The 20,327-nt window shown below is 36.3% G+C and overlaps 1 protein-coding gene across 7 annotated transcripts in view; it reads right to left on the bottom strand.

The window, feature by feature from the left end:
* Positions 1-20,327, bottom strand: part of MTHFD2L (methylenetetrahydrofolate dehydrogenase (NADP+ dependent) 2 like) — a 115,194-nt gene that overhangs the window by 53,673 nt on the left and 41,194 nt on the right. For all 7 annotated transcript variants that reach the window (XM_074345073.1, XM_074345089.1, XM_074345106.1 and 4 more), the window contains one exon: positions 6,010-6,102. In XM_074345073.1, the coding sequence (XP_074201174.1) occupies positions 6,010-6,102 (93 nt within the window). The remainder of the gene's footprint in view (positions 1-6,009; positions 6,103-20,327) is intronic.

The following is a 20,327-nucleotide window of genomic DNA, read 5'->3' as shown; positions in this document are numbered from 1 at the left end:
ATTTTTAAAGACGTGGCCATAAAAACATAACAAAGTAGGAATTCCAGTGGCCAGACACTTCTTGAAAGGGCCCTTCCCCCCTGTGATAGACATATATGTAACCAAGTAGAATTAAGAATAAACAACACACCATTTAACAACGTATCCTTCATCATTTAACCTCCAAGGAGAAAAATCAGTCTGTGCTTATGTCATGTACTGATACCATCAGGTGAAAACACTTGGAGACGAAAGCTTGTAACCCCTTTTTCACAAGTACATGCAATTATAACAAGTTGAGAAAAAATATATACATATAAGGGTCTCAGGCAAATGAAGAAAAAGAAATAAAACCTTGGGATGTTTCCCAGATGCTCAGTTTGGTGGGAATGTTTTTGTTTATTTGATGATAACAGGGGTCAAGGAAGAATCTTAACAGTGAAGTTCATATACATCTTTTACAGAATGCATATCAAAGTATTAGTAAGTTTTTAGTGCTAGACGATAATTTTTTTGTATATTTTCATTTAAAGCATATTGTAATTTTAATCATAGACTCATAACACAACAGACTGAAGGGAAGAGAAGCTACATTTATTTAGTATCAAGCATGTGCTAGACACTTAATTCTTGCAGCAGCCTGTAAGACTAGTCATGTTACCTCTATTTTGTAATAGTTGAAAATGAAGCCCAGAGAGTTAAATGTGATGTTTAAGGCTAAAACTGACATTGACCCCAGAGCCTCCCTACTTTAAAGGCATGCTCCGTCTACTTCCACACCCTGCCTTTAGGCTAGTCCCTTTCACTTTACACCACAGGCTGCCCTATTCTTGTCTGTATCCCTAAAGCCTCAGAGTACTGATTTGTTATGATAACAGGCCTCCAGAATGGCTTACAAATGATACTCGTACCTTGGTGTATATGAAAGCTGTGCAGTAATACACATGCAAGGCAGGAAATATTATATTCATATATATGTATGTAATTAATACTATATACACATATGCAGTCTTTTTTATACACAAAAGTTTAAATGTTAATTTTGTTTTTGAGAATATAAGTAATCTTTCATAAGCAAAGAAAGAATTTAAGACCAGTAAAACAAATATTATAGATCCCTTTTGCAAATAATTGTAGGTATTTACAAAGATGTTCACAGTTGTTCACTGCAATATTCATAATAGTAAAAACTGGGAACAATCGAAATGTCCAACAATCAAGAATTGAATAAATAAGTTATAGTATACTCATCACATAGAATAATATGAAGTAATTAAGAATCATGTGTTAGAAGAAAACATTTTATGAGGAAACATGTACACAGTGTGGAGCTGTAACATCCAGATAGTACATATAGGGTCAAAGAACTATGTAAATACTTAGATTTACATATTAATACAAAATAGTGGAAGGCCAAACATCAAATTGTTAACTGTGGTTGGCTATGGCTGGGATTATGGGTTCTTTTCCCTTTAATGGTCAGGTTTCCCAGGTTTTTCCCAGGGATGTATTACTGACATTAGGAAAAAAAAATTAATAGTCAAATGCCCTCTTGTTCATTGATGAAGCTGATTTCTTGTAGATCAGGGAGGCTTTGCCTATGTGGTATCTCAGCCTTTGGGGATGGAGTCTGGGGGCTGGAATGGGGGCGGGGGGAGGAGGTAGAAAGAGAGGGAGACTGGGAGGGTAGGTAAAGGCAACTGTCCAAGAGGACAAGATAGAGAATGAGAAATAGGATATGGGAAGAACAACAGCTTTAGTGAAACCATGAGATGTGCTAGCATCCACTCAGGAAGCACTTGGGGCCATAAGTGAGCAAATTCCACTCCCGAGTTGCATGAGCTGCAAAGGGTGGGATAGAGTATTTCCTTGCCCCACCCCGTGGAACTTCTCAGTGTCCTGGCATCCTGAAAATTACTAACCTGGCCCCAGGAAGGCAGAAATCTACCAGAGGGAAAACTCTGAACCTGAGATGATGTGTAAGGGGAGTGTATCTAAAACTCGATAATATCCTGGGAGAAGCGGTGAAAAGAAATTGGTTGGCCACCTTGTATTTTCTGACGAGTAAGTATGAATATTCCAAATTACTCTACTGAATTGCCCATTTATCCTATTTTATATTACAGTGTCTATCATTAAGAGTGTTGCAATAGAGACGCTAGAGTTGCGACGGTGAGGGTTCGTTCATCATGCTGGCAGGGATAGCTTAGTGGACAAAATACCAGCTTTCACCAACTATGCATCCAGAGGTTAACATGCAAGTGGCATTGACTCAGCAGCTCATCTTCTGAATGAAGCTAATTCCACAGAGTTTACTCAGATGGGTGGAGGGTCCTTTGGACAATGTCTGGGAAAAAACTTGCCTATCCTGCCTGGAAAATCACGATTCCTAGAACTTTTACAAACTTAAGATTTCCCTCAGTTTCCTGGAAGCATGAGCTATAGCAGAGCCAAACGTCTTCTGCCACTCTTAGAACTGGTGCCCTATTCTTGCCAGCTTTCCCTGTTTTATCATTAGCCTTACAGAAAGCCAATTTAGCCTTTCCTAAACTACTTCTTTTCATTTAATTGTTTAATACTCTTACTATATTTTAGATGTCTATAACAGTCTCTTAGTTTCTTCATCCTGCTCATAATTTCTTAATCTTAACCGTTCAAATCAAATCAATTGATTCATATATGTAATGATATGAACTACTCTCTAATAAACAAATCTTTCATTTTTATGGCTTTATCAATTTATGATGACAAAGTAGGAATGTTTACTAGTCACAAAAATAATGCTACCATTGTATAAATCAGCCAAAATCTAGGCTAATGATTCCATCTTTATAAAATTATATTCTTAAAATTTCATCAGCTAAGTTTGTATCAATTTGAAGAAGTTCTTGCTCCATTTGTAATCTCAAAAATGAACACAGCACACATTTACTGAGTACCCACTGTGTGTCAGATATTGTTATAAGCACTTGGCTACCAAGCTTAAAAAAAAATCCCTAGTCCTGTCCCTGCTAGTCTAGTGAAAATGCCCTAAAAACAGATTCATTCTCTCTGTGAACTCAGAGGTAGCTATAAGTAGAGACTTGAAGCTTCTTATTTCTAAATGCAGTCTGATAATCTGATTTTCAGATTTGAGCTTCTAAATTAGTCCAAATCTCGATTTTTGCAGATAGATATTTAAAAAATAAGTGTTATATAGTTAAACCTATAAGGATGAAAATATGGGAATTTGAGAAACTGGAGGGGTGAGATTAATATTAACATAAGCTAATTTTATTCATGTCCCAGACTCTTTGCACAACGATTTCCTCTTTTACCTTTTTTTTCTGCAAGCCCATTCTGAGATTTCATCATTACACTCTGTACTGTCATCTCTCAGACATCGATCTTTCTGATACATCACGCACTGCTCCTCCTTCTACTCTTCCTGACTTCTAGATGGGACTGCTTCCATATATGCTGACATTCTAGTTATGACAACGACCCAGCCCTCCCTGTTCCAGCTACCTCTGCCATTAGATCACTATCTCCTTCTTTAATCCCCACTGCTAATTGCATGTGCTTATTTCCCACACATAATGCATGATGTGGTCATTTTAGTAATGACCATTTAGTATTTAATTCCTATTGTCCCATTATATGGAATTTCTTTTTTACATTAATTCATGCTTTCTCTATAATTTCCCTACAATTCACCAATATCAACACATTTTATCCTTAAATTCTCCAGGTGATTATTAAGGAAGTGGAAATGTAGCAATGTTTAGTTATTTCTTATAAATTCTCAATTTTCTTCCCCCCAATTTCCCATTATCCAAATATTCATTTCTTCAGGATGGCTGCAGGGCTATGTACCAGGCTGTCTTCCAGCATTCAGCAGACCTTTGTATCTACTTAGAGGCATTAGAGCTAGAATAGAAGGCAGGAGCAAGACCCATTTGCACTGCTTTCATTCAAAATGACTTCCAGGTCAGGATTAGGATGGTGTGTGGCCAGCTGTCTGTCTGAAATAGCTGCACACCTGACTGGCGCACTCTGGTGGTGAGAGGATACCCTGAGCAGGAGGGCTGCTGTGCAGCCTCCATACTGTCTCTACACTCAGGGGCTTGAGTGCCTCCTGGCTCCTCTTCTGTGAATTTTATATGGGATTGGTCCTTCCTTTCTCTCTTCCTTTATTTTCCTTTCTCTTTTTCTGTCTTAATTTAACACCTTATACTCAGTTTTGATGTGGGCCTTTACAAAGGAGCCCATTGTGAGTCTACAGGAGTAACTCAAGGATGATGACAGCGTTGGCGTAAATACTTGGGACATAGGTTTCATTTAGTCACAACAGAATGTCAGTGGTTCTTGAAAGAGGACTGATCACCCATTTGTTATTTCTCATCAAAAGAAAAACATGGGGGGAGGGAGTAGTAGAGTGCATGCTTAGAGGTTCAATCCCCAGTACTGCCATTAAAAAATAAATAAATAAACCAAATTACCTCCTCCCCCAAAAAAGTCTTAAAAATATATATATATATAAAGTGGAGGGTAATAAATAATATATAATAAATATATAATAATGTATATTAGTAAAATTTAGAAAATATATAATAAAAATATATATTAAAAAAGAAAGAAAAACATGAGCATGAATGCACACTGAGGCACTTTGCTCCACTAGATGAAAATATTTATTCAATGTAATAATTGGTAAGTGGGGATGAAGATCAATTATGAAATATTCTTTACAAGCTGTTAACATTAGAGTTAAGCAGCACCTTTTAAAGATAATGGAAATTTTATTCTGTCTTATGAAAGACGGACAATGGCCACTCAAATTCCTCTCTACTCACCATATCCTGAGACCTGTGTGTGAATCCAAGTGTTTCTAAAAAATTCAACATAATATTTGCCCTCTCTGAATATATCAGTTGCTGCAGCAGTAGCCCACTTAATGTTGATCTGTTGTCTAAAAAATGTACTGCCTCTCTAAACATCAGTCTTATGTCAACCCTGTTCAAAAACTTGCATTTGATATTACCTGAATATAATTTCTCAGATAGACAGGAAGTGTGGTTAGCTGTACCAGCTTACTGGTGACTTCTTGAAAAAAGAATATTTCTATTTTTCCTCTATAAAGAAGCAGATTACTCCACCTGGAGTTATCACATATATATTCTCAGTTCCAGAGAAAGGCCTAAATTATAGTAAGAAAGTGAATTAAATTTGGTTGAAGCTAATTTAAACTATCATTATTCTCGTTCATCAAACTCAATTTCTTCTGGAAATTTTACTCTCACTTCATAGTTTGTAAATACTCAGCAATTCAAGTGTAAAGTCTAGGAATTACCAATAACATCTAGTTGATAAACAGAATAAAAAATGCTCTCATTGAAGCCTTGAATAAAGTAAGAGGAGTCACAATTGTCTGCAGTGTAAAAATACTAGGTGGGAGGAGTAAAGGTAGAAGCAAAGGGTAGAATTACTTGTATGTTTGAATATAAAACAAACTAAGGAAAAACCTAGATCCATTAAATGAAAATGCAGTAACTGTTCTGTTTCTACTTTTGCCCTTCTAGAGTCAATTTTTCTTGGCACAGTGTGAGTAATATTTTAAAAACATAAGCCAGACCATGTCAGTCTCCTGCCCGTAGCCATCTTTGGCTTATATGAAAGTTTTATACAAGATCTATGAGGTCGGACATGAGTTAGCCCTGGCTACCTTTTCAACAGCATTTTGTACCAGTCTCCGCATTACTTATTCATGTTTAGAATCAATCATGTCTGTCAAAGTAATTGTCAAAGTCCACACTTATTCTTGTGCTGAATCAGTCATTCCAAAGGCTATTTCAGTTTTCTATGATGAAGTGACAAAATCTAACATAGGCATAATGGACCAATATGATGATTGCCAAGAGACACAAAATGTTATTTAGTTGTACACATACCTAACTCTCCCAAGAAGCAGTTCTTATAGACAGATCAGTAATTAGGGTAGGAATTATTCTGCTGATGACATTCCACCAAATAACAGCTACAAAGACTTACCTGCAGCTACTATGATAACATCTGCCAGCTGAGTATGGATCTTCAGTTGTTCTTTCGGGGTGTATCTGTGAGCTATTGTCACAGTTGCATCACCTAGAATATAGAATAACTTCCATTAATGATTACTGAGTTTTTCAAAATTTATAATGCTCCAGTTCTGCAGGAGTTTTAGTTACATCCTGAGAATAGAAAAATTGCTTTGAAATGATCAAATCACTTTGAAACCAAAAGTTAGATAAGGAAATCTAGATGACCCTTAATATTGTTCCCTTCAATTGACCAGTGGAAAATCAAATGAGACCAAATAAGGGTGTGTGTTGACCATCAAAGGAGAGTTATAAACAGGGTCCTAGAAATCCAGGATTTGAAAGTTCTGTATTGACAGGTCAATACATAGGTGCAGGGGGTATTCACTAGCTTGATAATAAGATATATAAATTCTGAAAATAATAAAATAAGTGCACTAAAATGGGATGATGTACTATGGGAGCACAAGTGAGATATTAATTCTGCCTCATTTTGAGAAGGTGTCAAGGAAGGGTTCCTAAAGGAGTCAATGTACATTTTTAGGTCATGAAGTATGAACAAGAGTATACTAATCAGGGAAAGAATAAAATGGCATTCCAAACCGAAAGAACAGTAGGAAAAAATGGACCAACCTTGAAGTTATATGTTTAGAAAACGATGGAGAGGTCTAGGATATAACAGGAAGTATTCATACATGCTTTAATAAGTGATGTAGGAATAAGAAAGGTTAGCAGTCTGAGGGATTCCAGTGCTTAAAGTCTGAGCCAAGTAAGGGGAATGAGAGAAAGGCAGTGATGAGGGCAGTCAAAGGAAGGACTTCCAGTAAGAACGTGCCTGTGTGAGATAGTATCTTCTTTCTTCTCCTCCCAGATAACATGCAACACTACACAGTTAATGACAATAACAAAAACTGCAGGATCCCTGTATTCAGCAAAACTAGAAGACATATTTTCCACAGACTCCAAAAACATGTAAAAGTTACCCAGGAGTAGCAGAGTTAGTGGATACCACATAGGGAGAAAGGCAGAAAGAAGTTCAGAGAATACCAAGATGGCCAGTACTGGCAGATCTCTGAAAATGACGACAAAAATACACTTCCTGAAGGTGAAGGGGGTCACATCAAAATGCAATATATCTCTCTCGTATTTGTAGCAGAGAATGTAGGAATAAAGGCGAGGGGAGCCCTTTTGGATCTAGCATAGTTCACTGGGGGTATAACACAAAGACTCACACAGAGGAGCCATTTAAACGGGAAGCAGTTTGACTCTGTGAAAGTGGTAAAGGAAGAATCTGAAGGCTGCCCAGGACATCCTCCCCAAACCCCAGCAGAAGTACCCTGCAAACAGCTTACCCAAGAAAATCCAACTCATTCCATGATAAGTAATAAAAAACAAAAAAGGATTTAACACAGCATCAATACAAGGATACTATATAAGGATCAGCCTAGGGGAATTTTGATTCTGGTGATACTTACATGACTATATGCATTTGTCTAAATTCGTGAAACTATACACCAAAAAGAGTAAGTTTTACTATATGCAAATTTTTAAGTAAATAAAAGGATACATTAAAAAATGTCAAACCCAAGAAAAAACAGAAACAAAAAAATTTTTTAAATTGAAGCATAGTTGACTTACAGGGAAATAAAAATTAAGAATTTACCCACAAAGTAATAAACTAACAGAAAAATGTTATTGTGGAAAAGTTGAACATTATGACCAAACACTATACTAAATATTTAAAAAATAAGAACTTAGAGTCATACAAACTGGGGAAAAAAAGACTTGAATCCATACAAATTGACCTATAATGGTCAACACTGGGACACATTTCAGCAAAGTTGATGGATTTTAAAGATTAAAAAAAGAATTCTATGAGCAACTGGGCAAAGATTCAGATTTTTACACTGAATTCCAGAAAAATAGCAGAGCAATACCTACATGAGACTCATGTAAAGAAACTGGGAGTCAAGGACTTCATATCCAGTCAAATCATCCTTCAAGATTAAAAGTTTGCTAACAATTTTGAATTGTAAGAACTCAGGGAATATTGTTCCCATGAGTTTTTCCTGAGGTATGTGCTAAAAGATGAACTTTAATGAATCAAAATATATCTGAGGAAACTGGCAAGAGAACTATTGGAGAGTTTTGAATATATTTAGTTAAAAAATTATGACCAAAAATGTGAGGATTGGGGTGACAGACAAAATGTAAATGCTGTTTGCTCTGATTGTGTAGAAATGATGCAACTAACAAAATTAGAATGGGAAGGCCAAAGATGAGAAAGTTTGCTGACTGCCTATATCTAATGACTGGAATGAACAGATATTATTTAAAACTGGCCAATCAAATAATAGAAACATAAGAATACTTTAAAGTATAAGGTAAACATACAACAAAGATAATATTTATTGGCAAATATCAGGTAGAAGACAAAGAAATGGAATTATGAAAGGGAAACATTTTATTACCTTTTCCATTAGAATTGTCAATAGATACCATATGAAAAAACAGAGAACTAAGAGTACTGTATAAAGTTATAATTATTAACTTCCTAAATCTCCTAAATATCAAAGGAACCATACACAAAAAGAAAAAAACATAAAAAGAAAATAACCATAAAAACAACAAACAGAATAGAAAATAATATGACAGTTCAGATTGTATATATTTACCATAATAATAAATATAAATTCTTCTAAGTTATCTATATAATAATATTTTCAAATTGGTTCACAAAGCAAAATCTAATTCTGTATTTTATATAAAACACACCTAAATCAAAGCTGTTTTCAGAATCAAATAGAATAAAAAGATATATATTATAATGCAAAGGGGGGATTCAAATGAAGACACAACAATGGTAAATATATAAGTAACAAGTAAAAGAGAAATATAATTCATAAAACAGAAATTACAGGAGGTACACAGAAATAGAAACATATTGTATTTATTGAATTCAATTAACCTTTCTCAATCCATGACAGATCAAAGATATAGTAAATATGAATAACATAATTCATGACTTATATCTGATTGTAATATATCAAGCTCCAAAAAGAGATCATATATTTTCCTTTAAGATGCCCCAAGAATATATTTTTAATGATATGATTTTTGACAACAAAGAAAATATTAATGAACACCAAAAAGTAGATGGTTAGGTAAACTATAGATATTTTCTTTGATCACAACTCATTAAAGTTATAATTACTGGCAAAAATCAGAAAAAAATTTAGAATATTATTTTAAACAATCCTTGGGTCAAAAAGAAAACACAAAACAACATTGCAGAATTTCGAGAAACACGTACAATGAAAGTACTACAGATTGGATCCTATAAAATATAAATAAAGGAAAGCTTAGAGGAAAATTCACAGTCCTAAATTATTATATAAATAAAATGGGAATTTAAAAATGAGTGAATCAATTATTACCTTAAAATGTTAGGCAAAGAACAATAAAATAAATGAGAAAAAGATTAATAAACATAAATGTTTAAATGTTTATATAAATAAGCCTAAAAACTGGAATATTATAGGCAAGGAGAGAATTCAATAAATTAGCCAAGTAAAAAGGAATACATAGAAATAAATGTGAAAATTAATAAGGTATCCTTAACTAAAACGAGAGTTGAGAAGACCTGTAGAGGATACTCTCACTATTATAATGCTCCATCATTTGTATGCACTCGCCTCTATTTGCATATCCCATGGGAAGAGCTATACCTAGCATTCTCAAACAAGAAAAAGTCAATTACAACAGGAAGGAACATTTTTCTTGCCTAGCAACAGCCCAGCCAATGAGAAACCGTTGCCATCCTGAACTCTTACTTTCCTCTAATAAATTTTCGTTTAGAACAGTCCCTCCCAACTCTCCCCTTTTCTCTATAAAAAGCAAGCTCGCCTCCTTTGCACTCTGGATTTGCCTGTGGTCCACCATAGCTTGTATTTCGAAAACTGCAGTTCCTCTGGGTATTCCCAAATAAACTCATTTTGCAGATAAGGTAACTGGCTATTTTATTTTTAAAACAGACATAAATACTATCCTATATAAAAACATGTAAGAAGATATAATGAAAGAAAAGACCCCATTATAATAGCAATACAAAAAGTAAAATACTCAGAAGTAAACTTAACAAGAAATGAGTAAAATTTATGTGGTAAAAGACAATCTCTAGAACAACACCAAAAGACTTAAATAAGACTGAGGACTAGTCATGGTTTAAAGATTAAACCATGTTCTTGAGCAGAAAGGCTCAACATCATAAAGATGACAATCCCCCCTATGTCCATTACACATTGTATATGACTCTAATAAAAAATGGCATTTCTGCTGCTTTCTGGATGAATAGAATTTTATCCTAAAGTTAATATGGAAAAATAAATGAGAAAACCAGCCAATCTTTGAATAGGAAGAACAATGAGAGGGAACTCCTTGTACTTGATGCAGAAAGACTACGTGAGTAATCTTTCTCATTTAAGGTAATGGTACCACCTTCTGCCCAGTTACTTAGTGAAAGTCTGTGAGTCTCCTTGTTTTTTCTTTTTATTCTACTTGCTATAAACCATCAACAAATGCAGAGTATATGTTTAGAACCATCCCAAGACACCAAAATTATGAAGCATCTTCTCATCCCTATCTTAATATAGTTCTCCTATATTTAGAAATATACATTAGCAGTCCACTCAAGCATTCTCTGGTTCCAGATAAAAGCCTCCCAAATCCCTACAAAAGCCAGAATTAAAATCAAGACTAAACCAAAACCTCTCACTTCATCAGTACTGATGATTTAAGCAAGGAATTGAAAGAGACATAATCCAATGTGTTATACAAACAACTGTGATTAACAATCTGAAAAGTTTCATGTAAAAAAATATTAAGATGAATTTCAATCAGCATGGAAGAATCTTTTAGGCAGTTCCACTCCTTCAATAGTAGTATCTAGTTAACTTGTTATTGCTTCTAAGTGAGTTAGGCCAGCGATACTCATGATACCTATCAGAGTCATATTTAGACTTGATTGGTCAGTTTCTGTGCTATCAAACCATGGCAAGGCTTCTAGCCTGCTGTTCATTAGACTAGATGATGATAGCAAAAGAGGGGTGAACCAAGGGTGAGTTAAGAGCAAATGTATTCAAATAATGCATCAGACTCTCCTCCCTTTGCCCCTCAATACCTGTTCCTGTTGCTGAGAGCCAGATACCCTAACTATTGCTTTATTTAACCTGTCTTACTTGGCATTGTGAAAATTGTTGTCATTCCTATTTTCAATTCTGGTGCCGTTATTTTTCTTCAATGACTCCCATGGCTTGCTGTGCCTAATTGTTTCTTGCACCTCAGCTTTTTCCCTTGGGTAATCAGCACCAACAAGTTACAGTAGCTACTTTATAGAATGATGCATGTATCTCTGACCCTCAGATGACTTCTTCCCACACTCAGTTTTATCCTCGTATTGTGTGTATGATAACCGCCAGGGAGAGGGCCTAATTTTTCCATCACACAAACCTAGATAAAAATGTTCTATAAGTAGAGTCTTAAGCAATTTCATTGTGTCCAGTGCTTTACACCATGTTTATAAGACATAGCAAGAGAAAAAGACTTATTAGAACCTATCTCCTGGGATCATAGGTTCTGTTAGAACTTAATAATTAGCTGCTGGGCAAGATACGCTCCTTACACAAACAAGAGTTGTCCACTTCCAGCCCCCTGAGTGGTTTTCTAGTCTAAAATTACCTCTGTGATTTATGCAAAATTGCAGATTGTAGCAAAGAGTTGTTGGCAACTGACACAGAATGCCAATTTTGAGGAAATTAGTATTCACTCTTAAAAAAAGCTAACACAAACAACACAATACGCTTCATTTTAGAGTGTCTATTTTTTTTTTTTTTTGGTTAAAATTACCTAAATGAGAAGTTCACTTATTCAGACATTTCCAGGCCGTTTCCTACCTTCATTTATTTAATAATTAAGAAATCATCCTAGGACCACGCCAAGCAATGGAGACACACAGTTCTCACATGGAGAACAGATCTGAATCAGAATCATAATACAGTGTGACAGTTCCACGTCAAAAGGAGGTGTAAGTTACAGCGTTGACATCAAGCACCATTATCTACTCTAGCTGAGAAGAGCATGGGGCAGTTAAAGGTCTTAGAGACAGATTCTTGATGTGGGTAGGAATTTGGTTTGCTTCTGCTTCAGTTACCTTATGCTTTTCCTATCCTTTCCAATTGATAAATTATTTTCTATAAAAATGTGAGGAGGGCATATTATTTAGCCCCAACTGTTAGAAACTTCTTTCTTAAAGGAGTGGAAGTCTACCTTTTCCCAGCTTTTACCATGATCCTAGATCTGTCGTCCACAGCAACGCAGAAGAAGTCTCATCTTCCTTTTCCATGAGGTACATCTTCAAATAATGATGTACTTGCTTCTGCCTGCGTCAGCAGATGAAGCAAAAGGGTGAATCCAACAGGAGCTAGAATCTCACATGTAGGGTTCTGCTTTGTCACTTTCTCTGGATAAGGGAAATCTGAGTCATTCCTGTTACATTAATTCATCCCTGGTCTGGCTTAGAGGAAAATTGCTGAGGAAACTGCAGGAAGGAAAACTCAGTACTCATCAACAGAAGAGCACTTGATGGAAAAAGGACAAATGCCTCCCAGAGGCCTAAAGATTTTGGATTTGAATATGTTATTTCTTTCTCCATAAGCTGCTATTGCATTTTGAAGCATAAAACAGACAAACAAAAAACCTTTCCATAGAAAAATTCTCCATAGAAGCTAAATAGGCAAAGCCAAAACATATGTGATGGGAATCATCCTTATATAAAAACTTACCACATGTCCAGCACTGTTCTAGTGCTTTACACACATTAACTCATACATCGTCACCAAACACTGTAAGAGTATTTTTATGAGACACAAATTAACATTATTTACATTTTATAAATGAGAAAACTGAGGAAACACAAAAAGCCCAGTAATCTGTCCAAGGTCATAAAATTATATGAGCCAGAACTGAAACTCATTTAGTCCAGTTTTAGTGTCCAAGCTTCTAGTCATTTCTCTATCCAGCCTCCACACTGGACAGAAAGAAAAGGAACTGCTGGAATTCATAGTTGTAAAATCAGAGCTGGCAAACACCATGTTTTCACTTGTCAGCAAAATAGCATTTCTCGGATTATCATCTTGACTCTTTTAGGAGGCCAGTGTGGGATCTTGGAATAACAGTGGGTTCATTTCAGTGTTTTGAGCAGTCGCCCTCAATTACCCTGACTGTATTAAATTATCTATGGAGCTTTCTAAAAAATACTGATACTCAGGTCTAGCTCATAAAGATTCTGATATAACTGTTCTGCATTGGGATCCGGTGACTACATTTTTTAAAGTCCCCAGATGATTCCAGTGGAAAGCTAAGGTTGAGAACCACTGGTTTAGAACTTGGGAAGAAGAGAATGACTCAGAAACTGAGAATGAGAAGAAATGTCTAAGTGAGATCAGAGAAGTGCATACCAATGGTGGCTTTGATCTATGCTAAGCAATAAAAGAAATAATCCTATAAAATATGGCCATTTCATTAAATTAAAAAGCATAGTATGAATATTACTCAGTCCATTACATAGCTCCCTGATTATAAGGATCCTTAGGAGAAATTAATTTTTGGTCTTAATATCAGAAAATGGTTTATTTATCCTGAGCATGTGTTTGTTTTTAATCTTAAAGACACTTAATTGGGTAACTAGTCATCTTTTTTTTTTCAACTGCTAAAAAGCTTCAGAATGAAATTAGTGACCCTATCACATTAAGTTTAGACTCAATTAAATAAATTCAACAAACATATATTCAGTGACAGTATATAAAAAAGCAATGTGCTTGGTAGGGGTAAAATAGCCATGAAGATTTAAAGACAGGCCTATTTTTAATTGTAGCTTTATTCTTGGCTCTATTTTACATCCAAGCCTTTCTTCCCCTTTTCTTAACTATTTCTCATTTGCATTGTGCTTTATCTACTGCTGTGGCCCACCTTAAACACTTTTTAGAATAAGTACATCACAATGGCTAATGTGAACTGAACACTTCCTACGAGTAAACACTGAGTTCTAGGAAGATGCAGGAAGAGAGTGTGCACTCAGGCAGCATGATCAGAGGGCCTGTTTTCATTAACACTAGGCTCTCCTGCTCCAGGAGTCAGTCTTCACCCATCAAGACTACAGCAGAGTGAGAACAAGTTGGCAGTTATAAATGAAGATATTCACTTTGGACTCATATTTTTAGGGTTATTTTCCCATTATAGGGATGAGATGTGTTAAATCATCCACATGAATCAGTTCCCCAGGTGACCAAATTCCTCATGGTACCAAACTGTGAGGTCAGTGTTGATGGTAGTATTCCTGAATGTGAAACAGATTTTAAGCTATTAAAAACAGAAACAACAACAAACTAGATTTTAAAGCAGTCAGACTCTCCCAAATCCTAGCCAAAATGAGGTAGCCAGCCCAGCCATGGGACAAAGGGTTAAGTGTTAGTATGGACCAAGGTATTGCCCTTTCTTTCATGTCATTTTGGCTAGGAGGTGAGTGTACATAATTATATAATTATCTTTCTATAATTTTTGAATTTTATTTTCTGCTTTCTAAAATTAACATATGAAAATAAACTCGGATCTTGCTACATCAGATTCTGCAAACTAGCTTAAAAGACCATAGACTAATGCTAAATAAGTATTCACAAGGTTCCTTCCTGAATTCGAGACTGAAAAATGCAGACACCTTGAAGAACACTGTGCTGTTCACTGCCCTGTTCTTCCTCTGTGTGGGGGAAAGCTAGACCTCTGGGGTGTACTAGTACAGATACAGAAAGTATACAAGTTCAGATATAGAGCTATGGGGGAAAAAAAAAAAGGTCCTGGTCAAATACTAAAGACTGGTACTCTCAGAGATTCCACATTAGAGCTCTCAGTGCTACCTATATAAAAGGCTATATTATATTACTATAGTCACAGCCAACTTATATGTCTGATTTTGTTTAACCCAGACTTATTAGACTAATTCTTGCCCCTTTAAAAAATAATTAAACCCATTTAAGATCTTGTGGTACATGGGTGTGCCTAAGAAACAGCTTACCAACAGCTGCATTAGAACTTTCATGACACTCTGGTGCTACAAATAAAGTGAATGTATTCATTCACTTACTGAACAAAGACTTCTTGGAGAGCCATTGTGCTAGATGCTGGAGATAAAATGGGAAGATAAGCAGATCTGGCTTTCGCTTTTGTGGAGTTGATAGACCAGCAAGTAGGATGAACACTAATCAGATAATGACACAGATGAGTGATAATCACAGACTGATCAATGTGGTGAAGAAAAAGTTCTTCAGTGTGTCTGTGGTGGTGTGTGTGAGGGAGTGGGTGAGATTTTCAGAGGAGCTGGCTTGAGGAAGTTATATCTGATGCATCTGATGTATATCTGAAGTAGTAACACTATTTTGCATTGACTTGATTTTTTTAAATCATCAAATCGTCAATTATCATTATAAAAGTATTTACTTTGTAGAGAATGAACTTTTTTCTTCTAGAAATTTCAGAAATTTTAGAAATTTTTAATAACTTCCTAGAAGATATTTTTATTTTTGTTTGTGAGATGGGATCTTTTAGTTTGAAGAGTAGTGACAGAAGGTAGACAATAAAAACATTCCACTGCAACAGTAACAGAAGTTAGACAAAAAAAAGGTACAACATTCATGTATAATTGTGATTAGAAATTATCCATTCCTTCCTACAACTAAGCTTTTTATTATAGAAAGCTCTCCTCTTTTGCAGCACTTTGTACAACTACAATGATTAATCATTCATACCTAATTGTTTAATGACTGTCTTTCCTACTAAGCTGTAAGCTCAAGAGGACAAGGCAATATCTGATTTATTCACCATCATATTCCCCGTGCTAGTGACAAAGAAATCAGGCCCTCATAAGAAGGCCGCATTACATATCAGCAGCTCAAGGAAAACAAAAAATCTAAACAAAATGATAGATTTTAAGTGTTTTACTGGAAAAACACTGTGACCTCTTTCAATTAATGCTGTCGATAACAACTTCCTCTCTCTTCCCAGTGTCCTGAGGTCTCTCCCTTTCCTGATGGTCATGAGGCACCCTCCTCCACTGTGATCTGATTCTTGGGGGAAGGGGAGTCATAAGTTATATTTTTATATAAATTGCTATAGTGTTAAAATGTGAAGGAATCAGTGTGTGGTAGGCACCTTGCTACTTATCTCCCTCTTCCCCACGATATAGGGATTTTTTTCAATAAATGGCAGTGTTTTATTTTAAATCCCCAGCCTGCAGCCTTATTTTCTACAATACAGGCACATAGGAGACACTAAATACGCTTTTATTGATTCACTGACTAGCTGCATTATTATATGCCAAGCCCTGTGCTAAATTCCTGAGATACAAACAGCCTAAGACAAAATATCTGTCATGGAGCAGTTCATATTTATTATGTGTGTGTAGGACAGGGGAATGGGCAGACAATCAACATGCAACAGGATTAGCATTGTGATGGCAGCATACATAAGGTGCAAAAGTTAGATCTGGTCCACATCTTGAAAGATGGGTGGGAGGCGAGAGCAAAGCAGGCGAGTGATGGGAAATGGCAGTCTCTGCAGAGGGAACAGGGTAGGTAATGCCAAGCAGGCAGGCAAGAGATGGTGTGTTTGGGGAACAGTGTGTAGTTCTATGGAGCTTCTGCATAAGGTATGAGGGGTAATGTGATGGGAGGAATGGCTAAAAAGGCAGGTAGAGCAGAGCACAGCAACTTTACAAGTGATGCCTGGAACAACTGGGCTTATAGACATTAGAAAGGGATGCTTTGTAATGGTAATAAAACAAATATCTGGTACTCTGAGTTCATGAAAAGAGAAGAAATGAAAGGGAAGGAAAAGGATTTGGACTTCATTTTATATTTTAAATAGTGTTTAATGTTAGTTTCAACAGTGTAACTAATAGTTTCAGCTGTGAGAATAGGCGGTATAAGTACAGTGCTTTCCAGATACTAGCTGGCTGAATTTAAGAGACATTGAAAATGAAACAGTATCCCTACTATTCAGCTTAGAAAATGAGACTACAGCAAGCATTTGTTCTGTTCTATCGCTTTCCACTCTGCAAACTCAAAGCTGTAATTCAGTAAAGTCTAGTCAACATGGAGGCATCACAAAACATTCCCCCAGTATCTTCCCATGAGTACTTCTAAATTAAGGAATAGTGGGATGGAAAGTGCAGAGGCTAAATGCTGGCCACTCCTCCCTGCCCCAGTTTGACAACGGTTCATTCTACAGAGGAGCAAAAGTCCCACTCCACTCCACTGCCGACAAGACTAAGAATCTTGGTCTCGGTGGCATGATTGCTTTGCGTGACTCCTGCACTCTTAGGTGTCCCTTTTTGGCTCCTCTTTTTGAAACCCGAGAGTGCCTGGCCCAGCCTGGCGCTGGGCTGAGCTTAATCACACATACCACTTATATCATGTTGCATTGCCTGGAACATCTGCTCCTGTGTTACTACCTGAAGGCACCTCCTGTAGGTGGGAGGTAATACTCCCAGGTTGGCAAAAATGATCATTTTTCACAACTGCAGCCAATTTTCAAAAAGGGAAGGCATTCCACTGACAAAATATCTTGTGGTTTTCCATTTAGATAGGATGTCCCTTGAATAAAAAATATCTGATATGTAGAAATTTGCAGCAGATGGGCAGCTTCAGTGTAAAAGCTGAGCACCAATACAGAAGCAGCGCCTTGAGAAAACATGGTGTCCAAAGCTGAACCCTGAAGATGCAGTCTGTCATCCTCTGGAAACAGAGGACTAAGTCATCACTGTACCCCACAGTGTTTCATAGAGAATATGTACTGAATGCATATTGCCTGAATGAAATCAAGAACACCTCTGGGTCCATAGGACTCTAAGCAAAACCAGCTACTTGCTAACCCTCAAAATGCTCTTTTAAAAAGACCCAGCACCAATGCCACGGCAATAGTCCCACATTTCAGTTAAAGGAGCAGCACGTAACCCTATGTTGTGGCCATTCAGGGGGACCTATTTAGATGAGATGTCCTACATAAGAAAATAAAATAGGCAGAAAAGAATTTGAAGTAATATCAGATTCTGTATTCGTTCAGTGGTAATTAATACACATAATGCCTTGTCATTATGACACTTTGTTATCTTGAAGGGAAAAAAACAACTGTTTCAAAGAAATTGGAGGACTTCTGTCTTACCTCATCACAGTAGAGCTAAGCATAAAGACTTTGTGCTAAAGCCAACAGTGTTCAGTTTTCCTTCTGAACGGTGACACTGGGTAGGTTACCACACACAAAGAGGTTACCAGAGCAGCAGTGATTTATCGGCAGTCACGATGGTACTCAAACAGCCTAACAAGTAGTGGGGCTTAGGAGAAGAGACGCTCCACTCCCAGTGTCTTTATGTTTCCTCAGTTACCAAATGAAATGCTTGCTTAAGGATGCTGAGTTTTATTTGTGCCACTGAATATTTCTCATTTAAGTCACCTGTACTTGCATACAATGCTCCCCCTGTACTTCCATCCCCACCTGACCACCACCAAGACTATAAGCTCTTGAAAGACAGGGACCACTTGTCGCTCTCTACAAACTACATAGTGGCTCAAATGTCATGTCTGCTACGAAGCTTCCTGGGATGACACGTCCTCAGCAGACGGGTGTCCCCCTGCAGCATCCTGCTGTGTTGGGTATCAGTACTACCTCTTTACCTCAAGAGTTTAGCACATTCTCAGTCCTCTAAATATTTCAAGCCCTTGAATAATTCAAAGAAGCTCTTTCTCACCAAACAGCTGGGGTCCATGTCCTAACTCATCCAGACTAAAAGCTAGCCAGGTGTCGACACATATTTATCAAGCTAAGTTACGGTATGGGCATATTTCTTCTAGTGCAATTATCTTCTGCTTTAAGACACAAATGAATCATTAGGGCTCTGAATCTTTTCTGGCCAAGAAATACAGTGTGAGCTGAATGCTGAACATTGTGAGTGTCATCAGAACATGTTCTATAGATATGAAGTTGCCCAGTTAATCCTCCTTCATTATTTCCATTAGCTAACAAGGCACATGGAGTCACTGCACATAATTACTGCTCTAATAGACATGGACGTTTGAAATATTAACTTTCCCACAGACTTCAAATCTTCAGTAAGCAGCTCTCAACAATTCATTATATTAATCATATATGTCACCACACTCCTATTAAATATGCATGAGATTAAACACCATCCATGTTGTGAACTGTCCAACATCATTTTTAATATAATGTATTACTTTTTAGGTACTATAATTATAACAGCACCTGGTGCCGCTATAATAAATGTAAATTTAACTACTTGGCATGTAAATAACCAGTATTATAGCTAATTCTGCTTTTATTCAATTTTTAACATGCATTCAGGTGAAAATATTTTGTAACACAACGGGTAAAGTATTAATAAAGTTAATGTTTTACAACATAGGAATGTCTAATTTAAAATTGCATAAAGAAGAGGTAAGTTAATTTTCTTACACTTAGGTATTTTACAAATAATTCAAAATTGGAATTTATCAAGAAATTAGCACACAATGTATTAATACTTACAAGAAAAATGTAAAGTACAATTTATGATGTCATATTTCTAATCTAATACTTTATAGCCTTTATAAATTCTATATTTATGCAAATTATTACAACAAAGACTAGGTTTGATCCCCAAAACAGCAAACATAAAGTCCAGCAGAAAAAGAAAATAAAATTTCAAATGAAGGTGAAAAATACATCATTAACCTTGGATTATGTTACTCTAAACTTTATAGTTATGTATATGGCCACAGAGTATTAACTTAAGCATAATAATGGAAATAATAGTAGTAGCCACAGTTCACACATCCCAAGGGCCTACTTAACCTACTGCGTGAGGCACTGTGAGTAGAGCTTGACACTCAAATCTCATTCAATTTTCACAATAACTCAGTGAAGAAGATAGTAATACTATCTGTGCTTTACAAATGAGGGAAATGGAGGCTTATACAGATTAAATGACTTGTCAAGGACACAGGGCTTGGTAGGAGAGGGGTCTGACTTCAAGTCTGTCCTCCTAAACACACAGTCAGCACCCACCTGCCAGCTTAGAACACCATGTCCTTGTATGGCCTTGGGTAAGTCACTGAAGTCTCGACAGCTCATTTCCTCTAATTGCAAAATGCAAATACTAATCTATGCCGGAATTATTGAGGATTAAATGAG

This window comes from Camelus bactrianus, chromosome 2 (assembly GCF_048773025.1).
Source record: "Camelus bactrianus isolate YW-2024 breed Bactrian camel chromosome 2, ASM4877302v1, whole genome shotgun sequence".
Classification (NCBI taxonomy): Eukaryota; Metazoa; Chordata; class Mammalia; order Artiodactyla; family Camelidae; genus Camelus; species Camelus bactrianus.
The sequence above is the reverse complement of the archived record's forward strand: the minus strand, read 5'-3'. Positions and strand labels throughout refer to the sequence as shown.